Source organism: Vollenhovia emeryi, unplaced genomic scaffold, assembly GCF_000949405.1.
Source record: "Vollenhovia emeryi isolate VEMERY1.0 unplaced genomic scaffold, V.emery_V1.0 DF939142.1, whole genome shotgun sequence".
Classification (NCBI taxonomy): Eukaryota; Metazoa; Arthropoda; class Insecta; order Hymenoptera; family Formicidae; genus Vollenhovia; species Vollenhovia emeryi.
Genome location: NW_011967224.1, coordinates 180,868 through 200,024, shown reverse-complemented (window position 1 = coordinate 200,024; position 19,157 = coordinate 180,868). Strand labels below are relative to the sequence as shown.

Below are 19,157 nucleotides of genomic sequence, written 5' to 3'. Positions count from 1 at the left end.
AGGTGATATCAAATTCGAATTAAAATTCGAATGAATCAAAAGTTTCGTAGAAAATGAAACGAGAACTGGTTCGCTAGGGAGTCCACTGAGGTACACCTTGTATATCTTTGCTTGGCATAACACGATCCAATTCGCATTTCTCCCTTCGATTGATTGCCATGAGTTTTCCCGAATCGGGCAGAGAAATAATTTTCTCTCATTATACTCTCGCGTGATGTCAATCATTTGACCCTCGTCGCCTAATCGTATAATCCGCTCCAACAAATCAATTCGGGTCTCCGACAAAAGCACCACTTCACGCTCTGTAGCTTCTGGCAACTATGTTGATTACGGGGATGCGGAATTTTGCACAAATTTTGCTCGTGTCATTTGGCATAATATATTTTGATGCGAGACAACATCAAAGTTTCAAATTTGCTTCGTGACGATTTTGTATCCGTCAAATGTTAATTCCGGAGATTATCCACGAGTTGGCGACAACTTGTACTTGAGATAGAGCAATATATATCGTTACATAATAATATCACAAAAAAAAGAAAGAAATATACATGTACAGTGAGAATTAATGTACGTAACGTGCGGGCTTAAAATTTTCGCGCATTGAAATCTTTTCTTATTTTGCGTAATGGTTTTTAAATCAATGCGTTACAATATTAAATCGGAAGATCCATCTGCATGTAACTGATTAAATAACTCGGCCCAGGAGCTGCATTTGATTTTGAATCGTTCGGTATTACAAACGATATCGATCTACTGCTCCCAGTAAAGACATGCGCGTTAACGGAGTAGGTAACCATGGCTCGTCGTCCCATAAATTTGTCGGCATTGTTTCAAGGCGGCGCGTACATACGGCCGGCTATCAATCGGCCTTTTCGCACGGGGCACTCACCTCGTAAATTCTCACCCTTTGACACGTGCCCGATACGAATCCCTAGACCCGACGGGGACCGGGGACAACTATGGCGGTGCGCGTCGGCGCGACAGTGGCAACCCCGTTGGCGCAGAAGCTTCGCCCCTCGGGACCTGCGGGACGTTAATGAAATAACACGGGAATTAGTCTCGGACATTACCGACAAACTATGTCCATTACCGCACCCCGCGAAAGTGTAGCTCCCCATGGAAGCTGAACTTTGAGGGTTGCTGCACCAGGACAAATTGGAAAAAGGCTTAAAAAAATCAAAGTAAACGACTGCTCCTCTTTGTACGTGTGCAGTTACACTTGCGCGAAATTCATTGTTATAAAAAAGAAGGGGTCTGCTATTCGAAATTGTACATGTTACATCGGGCGTTGTAAATTTTACACGTTTCGACGAAAACGCTATACGTACGTATACATGGTATACGGTTACTTTACGAACAATATGAAAGGAAACTTTACTATTCCTCGTGTTTAATTCGTACGACTTCGCTCTTCAGTTCGATCTTACATTTTGCTTTACTCGCCTTAATATACATTCCGCATTATTTTCAGTTTTTTAATTCGCATTCATCTTGTCCGCATGATATTGTGATATTTTGCGAACATTGCGCGCGCGCTCTCGTGAATGTGTGTTGCTGAGATTTTAAGCGAACGCGCGTAAGTCGCTCAAATTGGCATGGATTTCCAGCCCAACACCTCGATTGTCTTCCCTAAAGAGTACTTCGCAGACATACGTGAAATCACGCCTCGAACACACGCGCGTCGTTGTTACGCCTCTCCCTTTCATCGTGTCTTGCCACAACACGCTTCTTCTGCGCTCCTTTTTCCCGATCTCCTCGCTTCCTTGCTCCCGTAATTTTATCGTATAATTCGTCTTCCTCTCTCCCGCCTGCGAAATCCTTTCCTTGTTGATCTCTACTTTGCTCACGCACATACCAACCCTTTCTCCCATACGTGTGTTCACCCCCTTCGCCACTCATACACGTCCCATTCCCTTTTTTTTATTCCCCTCCTTCTCTCTCCCTTTCTTTCTAGCGCACCAACCTCTCTCGTAGTACGTCGCACTTTCGCATCTATCCATTCCCCGTATAGCTGTTCTCTTTCTCTTTCTATTATTCCTATCGTATAAATTTTCTTCCCTTCATTAGCTCTCGTTCGCGAATAAAATTTCCCCTTTGTTAATTAATTTCTTATTACTTGCGTTTTGTGCGCTTTTATTTGATAAAAGTACACGGCTTTCAAAATGTTATCGGTAATCACCTGATTCTCTCTCTTTCTCTCGATTATCAAAATCTGTCAGGCCTGTATCGAGTTATGCGCGAGATACGCTTCGCATTAGGCAGCGAGTACAAATGTAAGAACAGAGGAGACTCGATTCTTTCGAGGGAAATCGCATGTCAAGTTATCGAGAAGATTCGCTCGAGTAGTGTGTTGAATGGGCCGGCGTGTCCCGCAGCCGTCCGCGTGCACGCCTTCGACCGTAAAAGAGACCCGTAGAGGACTCCTTTCAAGGAGTAACCGCAAATCCTAGTATAATACTAATAGGACCATAATAGGGTCAATAGGGCTTAGCCGTGCGACGACAATAAGATCTTGTCAAAATACGCCGGGTAACACGAGCCTAGGAAACGGATTTTTCTCAATGGGGGTCTGCCTGTCCCCCTCTACCGCATCGGCGGGGCGATGCGCATTATGGGGTTTTCAAAAAAATCTGAAACCTTCCACCCGGGTGCGCGATTGAGGTTTAAGTTTCACCACGTTCGGCAGCCGCCGATCTCGTGAAAGAAAAATGGATAGGAAAGACCGAAGAATGCCGTATCAGTCTAATACTATTGGGATTTCAAGTGAACAGTTTCGCACGTGATATACGTGGCGTTTACACCGAGTGCAAGCTCAATTTCCGGCGACATTTCTGGCGAAAATGAGATAGTTTTTGTATCTGCCACCCGATGGTGTTGTGAAACAGTTGATGTTACGACAGTGCATACACGTTTTCCATGTTGACACAGAGATCGAGTTTGAATTGAATTGAGAATAATGCAAGCTGAAAAGAAACGTCTGAAAGTCTCCCTCTCGATTATTCTACAGGACTCATTGCATCATCAAGATGAGTATTTCAAAGATCAAAGTCTCATTTCTCTTTATACAACATCTGAAAGATTGAGAAAGTTCGGAATATTTTAATAAACAAATATAATTTTATATATAAGATCTCCCTGAAAGGCGCGCACTGCTTTGCGCGGAATAAATAGTGAGTTAGGCTTGTTAAACCTTCCGTCGCGGCGGGCTGTACTTTTCTGGATTAATTTATCAAACAAACGTGCAAACTCGGGTCAAACTTGGCATCCCTATTTTAAGATGCCGGCTCGTTAAAGTCATTTGAGGGTGCAATTCCGCCACCATCATTGCCAACCTTCCCTCCGTGAAACGCGAAGTCTATCTTGCATCCACCAACAAGCCCCAACTTTCTTAGAAGGCAAATCTTTTCCAACCCCTGTTTTTCGCCACCCCAGCATCTACGTCGCGCACGGTGGGATGACTTTATCAGAACATGGCTGCGTCGTAAAGCGTCTTAATACGTCGCGTTTTTTCGCTTTAAAAAATGGAGCTTTTGCAATATTTTAAAAAAAACCCCGTTTCCTTATCACGTAGTAGAATTGAAAAAGCAATATAGTTAAAAATTATATATTTGATAGTTATTATATAATTATATAATTAATAGTTAAAAATTATAATATTTAAATTAGAAACATATAGTAGATAATTAGAAGAATATAATTATAACAACTCTTAACAAAAGTAAAAGGAATGTTTCCATAATGCTAGGCAAAAGAGTTTATATTTTACAGAGTGCCGTAGAATGTGTTAAACTAACGCAAGTATTCTTGTTTATCTTGTGTGTGTGAGAGAGAGAGAGAGAAAGAGAGAGAGAGAGAGAGTGTGTGTGTGAGTGAGTGAGTTAACCAATTAAATAATGCAAACTAGCATATGATTAATAATCTAAATTTCGTAATTTTGATTTAAAAAATTAGTTTATATTGTAGTTATGTCGAATTATTTATTAATAGTCACATATTAAGAATAAAATATGTATATGAAGTCCAGCGTAAATAGCTTAGAAAGAGTCTTTCCTTTTTCTCAGGGAGTTAATAGATAAATATTTTGAGCGTTTGTCGATTTGGATTTCGAATCGATTAATCTTGTTTTTTTAATTACTCGAACGCGACGATCCAGATCACGCGGACTTCCTTTTCTTGGAGAAAACATTATTTTTATAAGATTTTAATAAGGTGAATTACGGTTAATTCTCGCGCCACGTTTTATTAAGAGCGCACTTGAGTGAAATCATATAATATATGTTTCTGTAGGTAGAAAGAAGGATAAAGAGCATTGAGATGTGTGCAGAATGTCTTAGTGAGCAGAAGTGAAGTAATCGTCCAATTAATTTTGCACGTTTGTTAACCAAAGCTCGCGTTAACTGTGTGTACTGTACATATTCATTTAACGATACGTGAAAGCAATGCAAATTTAACGTTAAGCTATCAATTTTATTTTCACTTTTAGGCAAATGTCACTCATTAGTCAATACTTGCAAACTTATTGTCAGTAATTATTGATCAAAGCTATTTTAATTAATTAATTATTAATTGATATTTTACTGACAATGTAACTAATTCTTTTTCCTTTGTTTTAGGATTTTCGCAATCGAAAGGATCATTCTCCAATACGAGTCCAGGTGAGATTTAAAAAATGTAATATTTCTATCATATTAATACTGTTGCAGTAAATAGAAACATTATTTAGTTAACAAAAGTATATTGTGTAAATAACTTATGTAAAATATATACGTCAAGGTACATATAAATTAAGAATGAGATTTATTTTAAATTATATTAAAAAGCTAGTAAAATGTGAGTTAAAAATAAAAAGGAAGATTGATTTTAACACGAGAGAACACGAGAGTCTGGGGAAACTCATCAAAATATAACAAGATGGTGATAGAAACGTAATGATATGACATTTTTGCATTAGCGTATTTTTGCACGATTCATAGAATGCACATGAAAATTCACTCGTTACTCTTTGAAAAGCGAAAAGCGGCTATCAAAATCGTAAATGCGTTTATGCGTTGGAAATGAATTTATAATGTTTCTCGAATGGCGTTGTAAAAAAATTGATCGTGCTTGTAGGATGTATGCGATATTAATTCCATTCGATGTAATATAAAAGGAGTGTTGTCGAGTCACAAATTTTGCTTCTAAAACTGCAAACGAAACGTACTATGAAACCATGCAAGTAAAACAGACTTGCGTTGGTCTTATTAAAAGATTTATTGATCGTGAATTTTGACGAAAGATTTAGATAAAAAAGGAAAAGTAAATAAGAAAAGAGACATTGGTATTAAGATTTTTCAATTTTTCTAAAAAAAAGGCATTGGAATAAGTTGTAAAATTTTGAGATTGCAAGGAATCTCAATCTTGATAGTTAAATCATAAATAAAATAAGCAGAGATATAATGCAAATGTCTATATTAGTAAGAAATAATAGCAGCGAAATCGCTTTCGTGATTCTACAGCGATGAGTTCTACAGATGTCATAACCATTATCGCCATATGATGACATCATGTGCACATTGGAAGATGGAAAAAAAACTGCTTACGTATTCATGTGCGCGATGATTTCGATTTTTACGAGCCATTAAGCGCGACCCGCTTAGCCCGCAAAGCGATGTCGCTCGAAACAAGAGACGACAAGTTGAAAATGATTACTGAGGATGAGCTTTGCATCTAATGGGGATAAGTTTCTGCATTACTTGCTACGAACATCCATTGTCACATCGTATAGTCGATCGATTAATTATCACTCGCGATTTATGGAAATGCCTGTAAGATTTATATCGTCAAATTCTTAACAGTTTATTACTTCCTTTCATGTTAAATTAGATATGCATTCATTTGAAAATTGATAGGTCAGTGAAACTTTTTAAATTAGTTGATATTCTTGAAAGCAATATTGTTTACTGAAACCTCTGTGTATATTTAGTGGCCGGTACTTATTTATGATTTTGGTAAAAGGATCTGGAAAATATATCCTTCTTCAAAATTATTAATTCAGGCATCGGTGTTACTCAAAAATAAAATGGGGGACGATTGTAATATGCTTAACTTAATCTTCATCAAATTATATTAAACGATACGAATAATAAAATGATTATCCAGGACAATTTAAAGCAGATTAGTGATGAAAAAATTATTTGAATAAAAGAGATATTGTGTCTTTAATTCAAGCGACGTAAATAAAGCTGACGTCATTAAACTTTTTTTTTCCACGGAAAATATAAACTTAACAAGGCAACAATATTTCAAAGGACGTAATACCCTTAAGGAACCTTTAGGGGACCGATTTGAGATTTGATAGCGGGCGTGGAAACGTGCTCGAATTTCGAGTAAAAAAGTCTCCCGTTACCGATTAGCGTTTCAATCACGGGGCGTATTCAGCATCGCTAATTTCTCAAAATATTTTGACGTAAAGTACAATATATTTGCACGAGCCAGGTGTTAGTTACGGAGTCTTCGAGTTAAATATTAAATATATCCGAGTAAAAGCATTATGTTGCTTCCGCGATTGCGCTCATTCTTAAAGCCGTAGCCTTTTCAGCTTCGTTTTATAGCACGTTAGGTTCAATTTTTTGCCGATATTTTCACTCAAGCTGCGAAACGTTCCATGTCTGTGCGAAAATAACTGCCGCAGTATATGAAATCGGTGTCGAAGGAAATTTGTAAATTCTCTTTGCGGAAAATCAGTGGACGGTTAAGTTTCACTTCTACATCATTCCACATCGTGTTTCCGTACATCTTCAATTTTCCAGCAGTCTTTTTCGCGCAGCGCCGCGCTGCTATCGCCGGAGGCGGCAACGCAAGTCTCCTTTTACTTGCAGGATTCTCTGCGGTATTTTCCTTTGCCGGCAAATTGGACTATTAAGCTCGTAGCTCTCATACCTCAGAAACGCGTTTTCGCGAGAATCGCATATTTTCTCGCCCATCCGCTATTTGGGGGCTCCTTCACACTACGTTTCTGCTTCCGCCCCCCCTCCCATTTCTCCTCCCTTCCTTTCGTGCTACGTTTCCTTCCTCTCTTTCTGACTTTCGCAGCTCAAAGTGCTGCACAGTTGTTAAAACAACCAATTCTGACGGAAAGCCCCTCGTTACTAGATGTCCGCTGTTGTCGCGGGCAGCTTCTACGTGTCTGACGTAAAACATCTCGGATTCGGTAAAAGAAGACACTGTACGCATATTGTTCTAGTGAAGAAGCGTAAGTATTGTTTCATCTGATAAATATTCGTCCTCAAAGTTGCGTACAGTTGATGATGTAAAATTGCAATTTAAAAAAAAGTGTTGTCATTTACCATAGTATCTAAACCAACAAATATTAATGTTATTAACAATATTCATCGCTTTTTATACGAAACTTCTGTACAAGTAACACACGGAGAACGGCATTCTTTTATTTTAATACATAAAATTTAACACCGTAACGCTGTTTATAATAATTCGGGACCTTAAGGGGACGCTGGAGTGATTCTGCACTTTCGCACCTCTTGCACTTAAAACTGTCTGTTTCGTGGAAAGATTTGTGTAATACACATATTAAATGGCACGTGTACAGATGATCGAAAGCAGCTTGCTATTCCGGCTAAATTAAAGAACAATATGACATCGCTGAAACTAAGTTTGTAAGTCTAATAAAAAATAATAGTGAGCAACACATACATACAGTACATGTAGTATGTGTGTTGCTCACTATTATTTTTTATTAGGCTTACAAACTTAGTTTCAGTGATGCCATATTGTTCTTTCATTTGGCCGGAATAGCAAGCTGCTTTCGATCTGTACACGTAAGCCATTTAATTTGTATATTACACAAATGTTTCCGCGAACTGACAGTTTTTAGGTTAGAAAGGTGCAAAAGTGCAGAATCACTCCAGCATCCCCTTAAAGGGAATTTGGTTTTGTGCAATAAATTAACCAGCTTTGAGATATGTTAATCTAACTAATACAATATGCACACATTGAGCCATTAGGTCTCTATTGAAAGACGAATTGTGCGAGATACGCGAACAGAGATGAATGCACGCTCTATTAAGGTGCCGTGCTATCTCGATTTCTCACGTCAAATAGTAATACGTATATTTCCAATTATAATGAAATCAACAATGAGCTTTCCGATCAATTACGTTATTGCGACGATTTGTAAAGATTGTAGCTTCGTGTGAAATTTTTCGTTTTCTCGGTGTAAAATGTGTAACAGCATTAAAATATTGTACGCACGCGAACATACGCTGCACTAAAATGCGATGATCGCGATTTCGCTAATCACTCGGTCAAGTATTAATTTACTGAAATATACAGTGCTGTGGCGTTTGTTGCGTTACGAACAGAACGAAGTAATTAAAATACCCCAGTTATGTTACAATTTGTTACGCACTCGCATTGTGCAGTGTAATAAGTAGTGAACATTTAGTGCGAAACCCCAATATATGTCCAAGTTGCATTAACGAATATAAATTCACTAATTTTACATCGATCGCCCCCTCTGGATTTCACGTCTTTCGGGCATTGCATCGATAGGTATTGTTAACGTACGCCACTCTGCACAATTAGATTTTGTATATAATTTTCTTATTTAATAAGATGTTACAGTAATACGCGGGCCACTCTAGACGCGCGGAGTGACGCGTCATTAACGCTTGCCATACCCTAAACACGTTATTACAAGGAGTCTGTATTTTCAGACAGACCAACGATTGCCTCGTCGAAAGGGGCTGCGCGCGCTATGGAGCGTTTAGAGGAGTGCCAGAAGCATTCCCGTACTCCAATCCAATCATCTCGTTTCCTCTCGTATCGATTTCATCGTCCGCTAGAAATTTCCTCCGTGAAAAGAAACGCACAAGACAGCCGGGGGTGGGGAGGACAGGCGACGGAACAGGGAATTACGGCAGTAACTCGCGAGACGGACGACGAGGAGAGAATAAAACCCGGTTTCTATAAACGATTTTGAAATTGTGTGCGTCCCGGCTAGAGAAGACTGAGACGGGGCATAGCGGGACAAAAAGGAGGCGGAAGCGCGCGGGTAGCGCGGCGAAGTTAGGGAGGGACGGCGAAAATCGAAGTTGGGAGTCGGCGCGAGACACAGGGAGGCCAGGGATGTGGCTCGTATTTTTCTTGTGTAAAAAATTAAGTGCGTTCGGCCATGAAGGAGCTTGTGCTTCATTACTGGCGTTACTTGAACGCGGGAGCCTCGCACCAGCATTTTTGTCGTAAAGCGACTTCCGTTTTAAAGGCCCGCGCTATACATATTCATGTGTTTTTCGGGGCTACATGCCTCGCGTGGTAGAAGCATTGTTTCATTTTTACACAGAGCTTATATGCAAAATGACTCAATACCTTTTCTAAGCCAGGTGCGTTGCAACGACAATTGAAATTTTCATCCCCCGATTATTGCCGATCAACAATATATCGATTAACACGCGCAGATATACAGTTGGCTAAAAATCGATTGATTAGTAGAAAATATTCGTCTAGACGATTGTATATGAGCGACGGTGAGGCTAATGTAATAAGAACAAAGCGAACGCGAAGACGTAAGAAAATCTAGAGCTTTGTGCGTAGACTTTACCAAGGAGAAGAATATTATTAAAATGTAGAAACGCACGTTTTCGATTATATACCTTTGCTAACAATAAGTTGGATACGGAACAAATAAGATTCGCGACAAATCCTTAACGTCACTTGGCAAGCGATGTCGACCAAGTCCACGCAATTGTTCGCAGATACGTTTTCGCTTGATTTAATAACAGCTTCTTCCTTGTCAAGAAAAACAACTGCATTTTGAGTCGCCTGAGTTAAACGGCTTGTCTCGTTTAATTTACACTCACGCCACTACACAAAGTAGTACTCGCGCCACTTTAACCTACTGAATAGTCGCAGGCGATTTAGGAGATTGGCATTTGAGAAAGTCGGAAATTTGAGATCGAAATCTCCAGTTCTTTTACCGCCCGTGCCCTCTTGGTACCCTTTTAGTTTTTCAGCAAAACTCTTCGGTCGAATCGTCGTAGGCAGAGTCTGTGTATGCATTGCGTAGAGTATGTGAAATTGTGACGTCATCAGCTGGAGGCCATTTTGGCTCAGCTGGTCGTGACAAAAGGCAACTCGAATAGCAGGACGCCATGTCCTGTCCCACGCCCGTCGTGGCCACACAATAGAAACAATATACGCGTGTTCGGTGCTACGCATATGTCGATGCCGCGGATTTGTGTGCGTGTTTATTTGCATGTTCTCCTGTCGAACACATATAAATTACGAATTTTTTTTTCCCCCACTTTTAAAGACATTCTATTTCACGGTTATACTTTGCTATCCAATTTAATTGGAATTTAGAAATCTCTTTGAGTTGCTTTATGACAAATATATGAAATTTAATATTTCATACACGGAAAAAACAATATAGTTGTCACAAACAGAATTCTGGTTGTGTCAACCAGATTAAATAGTAAAATATGGAACAACTAATTGTCTGGCTGTTATAACCACAGAGCAATTGTTAAATGACATTGTTGCAGCAGTGACGATACCTGGTTGCCTTAACCTTTGCAATACGTATCCTGATTGACGCAACAATGTGGATAGATTATCATATCCACTGTAAATAATGCTCCAACCAAAGTCTGGTTGTCACAACCAGATCATGTACAACTACATTGATGTAGTTGATACAACTAAGTAACAAAGTCATATCAATCATACACATAATCATTGCATAAAGATAACTAGGATAATGCAGCTATATTGCTTACAACTAAATATTTCTGGTTATGTGCACCATATCACTTTTTTCCGTGTATATTTGTCGCAATAAATTTTCTGTATTAAAACACTGGCCGGTTGATTATTACTATTTATTACTGGCAAGTCAAAGAGATTTCTAAATCTAAAACGCTTGATAATGTTCAAACTATTCTTCTTTGCTACTTGACACGAAAATACACGCGCGCGCGCGTGCAAATGCAATAGATGAAGAAAAATATATATTTGTATTAATAAAATTCGTGTGGCTCAAATGTGATAAAGACAAATTTGAAGGAATAAAGGACTAAGAACCGTGACGGGGTGTTAGTGTCTAGATATATTTATATTTTGTAGCTTTTAAAAGCTTATTTAAAATTTATTTATATATATTAAAACATGATAGATTATAAGATCGATCGGTGCGAATTAGACACGACGAAATGTTTCTGCTTTCCGTTTTTGTTTATGAACATTAAGAGAAGTGTTCTCTTTAAGATAATCCATATCCGTTTAAAGGGTGAAAGTAGTGAAATGAAGAAACGCGCGAGAGAGAAGGTGCGAAGAGGCAAGTTCTCGCTTCAGAAAATATTTTGACATGTACGGTCGGCGGTGGTGGTTACATGTTGTGTGTCGAGTAAATTTTTTACGCGGGGGTTTTGGGTTACACTGTATGGGTTGGCGCTTTAAAGCGATACACGACTCGTATAAATATTGCGCGCCTGAAAATGCACCGTCAAGAGCACGTCCGGGCCATCCTCGACTCCTCGAGGCGGAATTGCGAAGAAAGGTAGACGAGCGAGGGTAGTGGGAAGAGAGAGGGCCCTTTTCCACCCCTGCTTGTACTCTATCCTCTATGCGGATACAGTGACTACATTGTGGGTTTAGGGTTCATTGTGCGTCCGGCACCATGGGTATTGTCGCGCTTTTTCGAGGGCCGGAGATTCACACCTTTTCACAGGCGCGATTTTCCACGATGAGCGCGTTCTATTGAGCGAAAAAGGATGGGACGAAAAATCAGAGGACGAAAACGCGATGTAAATCTTCCTTGGATACCCCGTTGTTCCCGAAGATATTTATATGATAACTGGAGCGATTTTATTTTGTATATGATGGTAATTGCAAAAATTAATGAAATGTCGCCCTTATAAGACGTTATTGTCTACACACGTGATATTTTCTAATTGTGGGTGCGTGCTTGACGTTTGATTGTACACAAGACGTAAGATGTTTTATCGCTAACAGTGTGCACGACCTTTCCTGATTAATTCTTCAAGCACAATTTCTGCTCGTTCTCACTTTTGTAGTCTAGCAATTGTATCAATATTGCAACAAAATAAATCAGTTTAATAGTCTCGATTTAAATTGCGTAAAAAATTGATGTAAATTATGCACTAAGTTGCATTTTCTTCTGTTATTCAAGAGTTCACACCGGTATTTAATTGCGCTAATTTCCACGAGTTTTCCAAGAGATGTATTTTCCGCGCTTCATGAATTTGTAACGAAAGGAGTTGCAGGCGCTCCCTCCCTCTCTCTCTCTCCTTCTCTCTCTAAAGAGACAATTAGACTCTTCTTACTAACCTGGAGGGGAGTCAACAAGACGTTGAAGAGTTTGGTCCAATCGTTAAGTTTCTTCCGGTTTCTTTTCATAGTACCGATATCGAGAGGTGCCTCTACTAAAATTAGAAAACTTTCGCATTTTCCAAATAAAGCGTCACGATAGTCGGCACAAGTATAACATTATGGGATAAAGTATAACTTGAGTATAAAAATATACAAATAGTACAGCAATATTGACAATCTTTTTTTTATTGTTTTGTCGAATTCTACGTTACATTATTAAATTATGTGTGAGACCTTTCTCTCGCAGCTTGTCCGTCAAATAAATTGATTAAAAAAAGTCCTCGCGCTCCAAATTTTGTTGTCTTGCGTCACATTACGTAATCCATAAAATTTCCTACACATTGTGTACGGTAACATATGTGGGATTACCGATATTGAAGAGACGTGAATGGCCGATGAAATAAAATCGTCAAATCGCAGGATGTTAGAGAAACAAAAAGTGGGTCTCCGTAATATTACCTTATCCCTTACTTCAGCTTGTATTTGACGGTTTGCGGGCTATGTTTAGGTCAACATATGCACGCGTAACTTTGTCTGGCGCCGTGAAACAAAATATGCAGCGCAAGTTCAGAAATATTAAGTTACATCGAAAACAGCCGACAGTCAACACTTTCCTGAAACGTTACATATGTCTTTAGAGCGCCGTGTTGCGGCGCTCGGGATAGTCTACTTCAGGAGTATCTTGTAAAGTCCGGTGTAAAGTTGTGTGCGTGCGTTTAGTCGCACAAATTGAACAGATGATAATCGTGCAGGCTCGCACATGCGTTCTTTATTATTTTAAGAAGAGACATATATTAGATATAAAGTAACTCAGTTATATTTTATATAAAAGATTTGAATTTTTTATAGCATAGCTGGTGTAGTTGGGTTTCCTAATATCACGTTTTTGACATTCCACGCTATTTTACGATTAAAATTCCTTCTACTAACGAGACGGTTAATTCTAACACTTTGGCAAGTAATGATATTAATGGTACAATAAATACAAGCGTATACTAGCCAAATAATTATGAATTCATTGAATCATGAAATGTCTCAATTTGTATATTCACTGTTCACTCGGTTTTCGACATTTAATGATATATTATTTGCAAAAGCTCTGTTATTTATCATAATTATTCCATCCGCGTGATATTCCATATCATTTACACATAACTGTTTTAATTAGGATAAATTATCTGAATGGCAATGTTAAATGACAACAACTACGTACAAACATTGTAGAGTCGTCAGACATTTGACCTAAATTTTTTCTAAATCAAAAGGGCACTTGTATCGAGCAGCACAAGTAAAGAAGGGAAAAATAATCCGAATTGTCAGAATGTCTAAACATTTTCTTATATTATAATACAATTTTTTTATAACGTAAATGTAATATCAAAGTGAAATCCGGCTATACAAATTGGCTTTTAAAGAGTTTTTTAGCTGTCAACGTGTAATAATACACAAATTATTGTTATAATTTGATAAAGGGTTATACTTACTTTATTTATTAAAACAGAACATATAAGTAAATGATAAATATGTAATATGCAATGATTCCTACAGAATAGTACTTGTTGAAAAAAATGCCGGTTAAAATTTTTGTGTTAAACGTTTAACACATTTACGTGTTAATTCAACATATTGCTGTTGCGTTAATTGACCTGAAATGTAAAATTATTAAAATAACTGAAAAGAAATGTTGCATTTACACAATGTGTACTTATTTTTAATCTGACACAGCACACATGTTCGATATTACTAGCAACCAAATTTATCTGCTGAAATTTACAGAATAAATTTTATTCTATATAACATAAGTGAGAGTGACCGTCGTTTCACTTATCACATCTGTAAAATGTAAAAATTACATTTTGTAAATTCACCTTGTCATTAAAAATAAAATAAAAATGTTAATTTTACACAAAATTTATTTCAAATTATTTTGAGCTTTGCATTTATTTTGTACGAAAATATCAACATACCCATATTATCTTAAATTAACACGAAAATTTGTGCGGGACATGTGACGTCTGTTAAATTCAACCCAAATTCTTCAACCGCGTATAGTTGCCGAAAGTCCCCTCTTAGGTTCTGCTTAGGTTTTACACTGCGATTTACTCCTTTGTTTATATCGCTCGGCCCAGCTGTCAAGATGCTAAACTTTCTATACGATAACCGTCGACAATTTCCTCGGTCATTGATGTAAAGTCAATGCTCATTGCGAGAGTGATGCGAGGATGGCTTCCGACAGTGCCGCCGGTGGGTGGACAGGAGGCGGCGGCGGCGGCAGCAGCACCGGCGACAGCGGTAGTAGCGGAAGGAGACGAGGAGAGTGAGAGGAATTAATGGGGACGGACTGTAGAAGTGGCTATAGCCTAGAGTCGTGTTAGGGCCAGGGCCATTAAGCTTAATGACATAATGAAGTAAATGGCTGTGCATGCCATGCCACGCCTGGGACTATAGCTTATAACCGCCGCGCCTCCATCCCCGCGCAATATACTGCGTGCCAGGAATTCCTGACTTATGCCGCTACTGCCCAGTCGAAAGGGGTAGTCGCGTTGCTCTTTCTCCCTCTTTCCCTCTTTCTCTTCCTCCTTTTCTCCCGCCGTCGGCCTCTCGTTCCCTTTCCCGTTTCCTCTCTCTCTCTCTTCCTCCCGGCGTGTCTCTCCTCCTCCTCCGCTGGTACATTACATAAGGGGCGTTCTGCGTACCGTTGTACCGCACACGTGCTGGGAGTGAATTTATTTCGGGGATTGCTAAGACGTCAGCGTCCGGGTATCCCTCGTTCTCCAGAAGACGATCCGCTAAAAATTTCGTCTTCTCCCGTTCGAAGTACGCACTGAACCCACTGATAATTTCCTTTCGTTGTCTGGCTCGAAATAAGAAAAGAAATATCAAATCGTGACAAGAGGCTACGACCGATCGCGCTATCTATTTCTGTCGGGTGCGCTGACATTTCCTCTTGATTAAAATTTTGAGAGGCTCGATGTTAATACAAAGAAATGTTCAATTAATTAAAATACAAAATTCGCTTTATAATTTTATTTGCAATAACCTGTGCACTGCCAAACATTTTGACAAATTTTTACGTATCTATTCGTATTATTCTTCATGTAGTTATTGTATTATTTTGTCCATTCTCACACATGAGCAGTGCCATATCATGGGCAGGCAATTCGGAAATTTTTGCGTCCCCCCCCCCCCCCCGTAGCATTCACAGGTACGAAACAAAATCCAAGAACATCGGTAAAAAAAATGCTGTGTTTTCGAGCAATCAACACTTTGCTCTTTGTTCTTACTTGGCACTTGAATGTACGGACATCACAATATTCACACTGTTCCTAAAGGCTCGAATTTCGCACGTGACCACCGCGAGAATGAGAGTGGACTGAATTACGCATGTAAAAGCAGGAGAGGTGTGAAATTTGCGCCAAGGAAGAAAAAAAAGAGAAATAGAATGAAATGCTGAAAAAACGTGAAAATTGAGAAAGGTCGAATGTCCCGAGATCTATTCATTGCGTCTGAAATTTATTATTAATCGGTTTGTATTCTTTAATGTTTTCATTTGAAGACCCCGGCTTTTTGTACATGCATTGAAATCAACAGCAACGCAAGAGACAACTCGTGAAATTAAATTCATGGGATTTGGTTAATTTATGTATAATTAATAATATTAATTACAATGCACCATTTCCATACCAATATTTCTAAAGATGTAGAATTGTTCTCCCAGTTCCGTTACAGAAGATAAAGATAAATGCATCTTCGATGCGGGAGCTGTTTCGCGAATGTCCAAGATAAAAGTAAAATCAATTTATTTTCCACTCCAAAGAATATACATGCATTGTCTATCGTCATATAAAGCTCCTGTTCCTGTTGAGACGCGCTTAGCACTAGATTAATCAGGAGTGAACGAAATCTCAAGCTCCCGCGCAGCGTATGATTCTCCAGAGAACCCGACGATCGAATCGGCCAAATTAATCCGACTCCCAAAAACATCGCGGGAGCATTAGCAGTTTACCCCAAGGCTACTGCTGGTCGGTCCGTTACAAGTGTTTTACGCATTGTAGCGTGGTGCAACAAAACTGGTAGGGTGGAGGGTACCTAATCCACCGAAACATCCCCCGGGATGTATCTAGACTTCGACTACGCTCGAATACGCTCCATTCGCCCTACCGACTGTGTAAACGACTGCGTTACACGTTTCATGTACTCTATGAATAATTCGCCAGCTCGATGCATTTTTAAGAAACGCCTCGGCGATTGGCGCCTAGACGCCTCTGATATCGGCACGCACGGTGTTAATCCGACGCGGCAATTACGAGCCGCGGACTAATTTCAATTAATAATCCTTAATTTTTATAAACCTGTCCGTTCAAATGTCTATTGTATACAGTAAACGCAATATACTTGTTAAAGATACTTCTTATCGTAATAGAAACTTCTGGGATATTGAATTTTTGAAAGCAAAAATTTGATGACGCGGTGCTATATATTATATATATTAATATATATATTATGTAAGCATATATAAACATCTTTTCATATAGAATTTCTCTGTTGAGACGACGTGAAAGTTAAAATATACTTGTAGTAATTTTTTTGAAGAAATAGAAATAAGGGGTTGACAGCGAGGCGTAACTAAAGTTAGTGACAGCGTACAAAATCGACGAGTAATGCGATTTCATTGAATCAAGGGCCGTTAGGGCAACGCAATTTGTCGCGAACGACGCACCGATAATTTATAACATTTATAAACACTTGTTTTCTCACAGTAAACCGTGCAAATTCTCAGATTAATTTTGTTCGCTATTCTTTTTTAAACTTTTATCTTTCTCCGTTAAATTTGCAACTGCAAATAATGTTTATTTAACAAAGCAATTCACTAGTTAAAAACTGTTCCTTCGCACTTATCACGTGTACATAAGCATTTTTGAATATCACAAAACAACAGTTATCTTCAATAAGCTTCAGCAAATAGGGAATATTTTATGCAAAATAGAAAGCCGTCGTAGTTTAACACTGACGTTACTCGCTTTTGTAACGAAAATTGTACAGAAATAATTTGACAAAGGAAATTATTCGTAAGTCCGTTTATCAAATTTCTAATTTACTTCTCATGCACCGCCTGCAATTATTCACGTTACATTTTGCGATTGATAACAGAATAGCAGAGGGAAATGGGAATGTGTGTTCGGGTTGAGTCACGTCACCTTACGGCAAGGTAATTTGCGCGTAAATCAACAAAAGGCTATTTATCCTTTCTTTATACCGCCGCGGCGAAGTGGGGGGGTGGGGGAGGGGGGTGGGGGGGAGAAAGGCAGAGGGCGGAAACGAATTTTCAATTACCACGTATAAAAGAACGGGTAATTCACAGTCTAAAATGTCTCCGCGATGCGTACACATCGCGAGCGGCGTGGCGAGTGGGCCTGAAAAGATTTCCAAATTAAATTTCGGGATTAGTATCCGGGTTTAATGCGGACAAGTGATAGCAGAAGACGTCCCAAGGGTGTGCTACACGCTACCTTGGTCCCCCCCGAGACCATCATACACACGGCCCACTGTGTAACGACGCGACGACGTGCCGCCCTTCCTCGCTCGTAACACTTGACGCGTTTCCATTTGCTGGATGTAAACTTGTTCTCTCTTTTCCGTTCTCTCTCTCTCTCACGTTTCTCCCTGTCCCTCTCCTTCTGGAGCGTCGATCTTTGGGAATGTCCGGTCTCTCGCACCGCTGTGCTAGGGACGGACAAAAACACGATACATAGGTCGTACAAACAGCAATCCCATTATTTAAAGCCGACAGTGGACACGCTGCAGTACTTGCGCACGATGAAAAGACTATTTCAAGTTTTACTTTGAAGTGGTGAACAGTTAGCGGAACAATTCTAAAATATGAAATTATAAAAAATCGATCGCTAGTTTATGCAAAACGGAACGGTAACTTTGGAGCGTCTCCCCTTAAAAAGGAATTTCTTTGGATTGTTGGAGCTAAGAATTATACATAATAGTATAAGTTCCAATCTTAATAGAATTGATTTTCCTATCAGGATTCTGGATATCGCTATTTTTAGTATTCTTTATCCTTGTGTCTTTAGCGAGCACAGTTTTGTGCCGCTTCCTCGCATTTGACATTTGGTTGCCGAATTAAAGCAACATTTTCGCTTTGTATGTATGTGACAAGTGAAAGAACGCGCTAAAACGGAGAATTTCGTTGGTTCCAGCGCGTAAAAAATAAGACTTGGCAAACAAGTTTCTTTCGGTATGGGACGCCGCTTTTTTTCGTCATCTTTTCGGTAGAGAAAGACCTGTTCTTTCACCAACTAGCTTCTCGATGTCTGTTAAACTGTAAAAGAAAAAAAGAAACACGCACGCATACCCATTTGCAGCGATTTCGCCGTTGGATTGGAAATATAATTATCAGTGGTGTGTACAGCATTGAGTCGCGGGAATATCAATTATCCGGGAGGCGAAGAAGTCGAGCTCTAGGTTTCTCGAGGCTAGGTTTCGACATGAACGGTCCGACGCGAAACTTAAGGCTTTAACAGCTACTAAAGCGAAAGCCTGCCTCTGTCTCGCTCCTCGGCACGGGAAACAAGCCGTGTTAGACGAAGGGGTATTTTGAGGGCCGCCATTGGCCATCCACGTTCCTTATTGTCGGTTGCCTGGTAACCGGCCTGCTACGAACACAGGTACACCCCCGATGGCAACCATCCCGCAGCCGCCGCTGACGCACACCATCAGACGCGGACGAGCGTAACCCACCACATCACACCACCGGTGGCAAC

At 39.5% G+C, this 19,157-nt stretch overlaps 1 protein-coding gene across 1 annotated transcript in view; it reads left to right on the top strand.

Moving 5' to 3' along the window:
- Window positions 1-19,157, top strand: part of LOC105566713 (visual system homeobox 2-like) — a 53,411-nt gene that overhangs the window by 6,867 nt on the left and 27,387 nt on the right. The window contains exon 2 of the mRNA XM_012020931.1: window positions 4,614-4,655. Within this exon, the coding sequence (XP_011876321.1) occupies window positions 4,614-4,655 (42 nt within the window). The remainder of the gene's footprint in view (window positions 1-4,613; window positions 4,656-19,157) is intronic.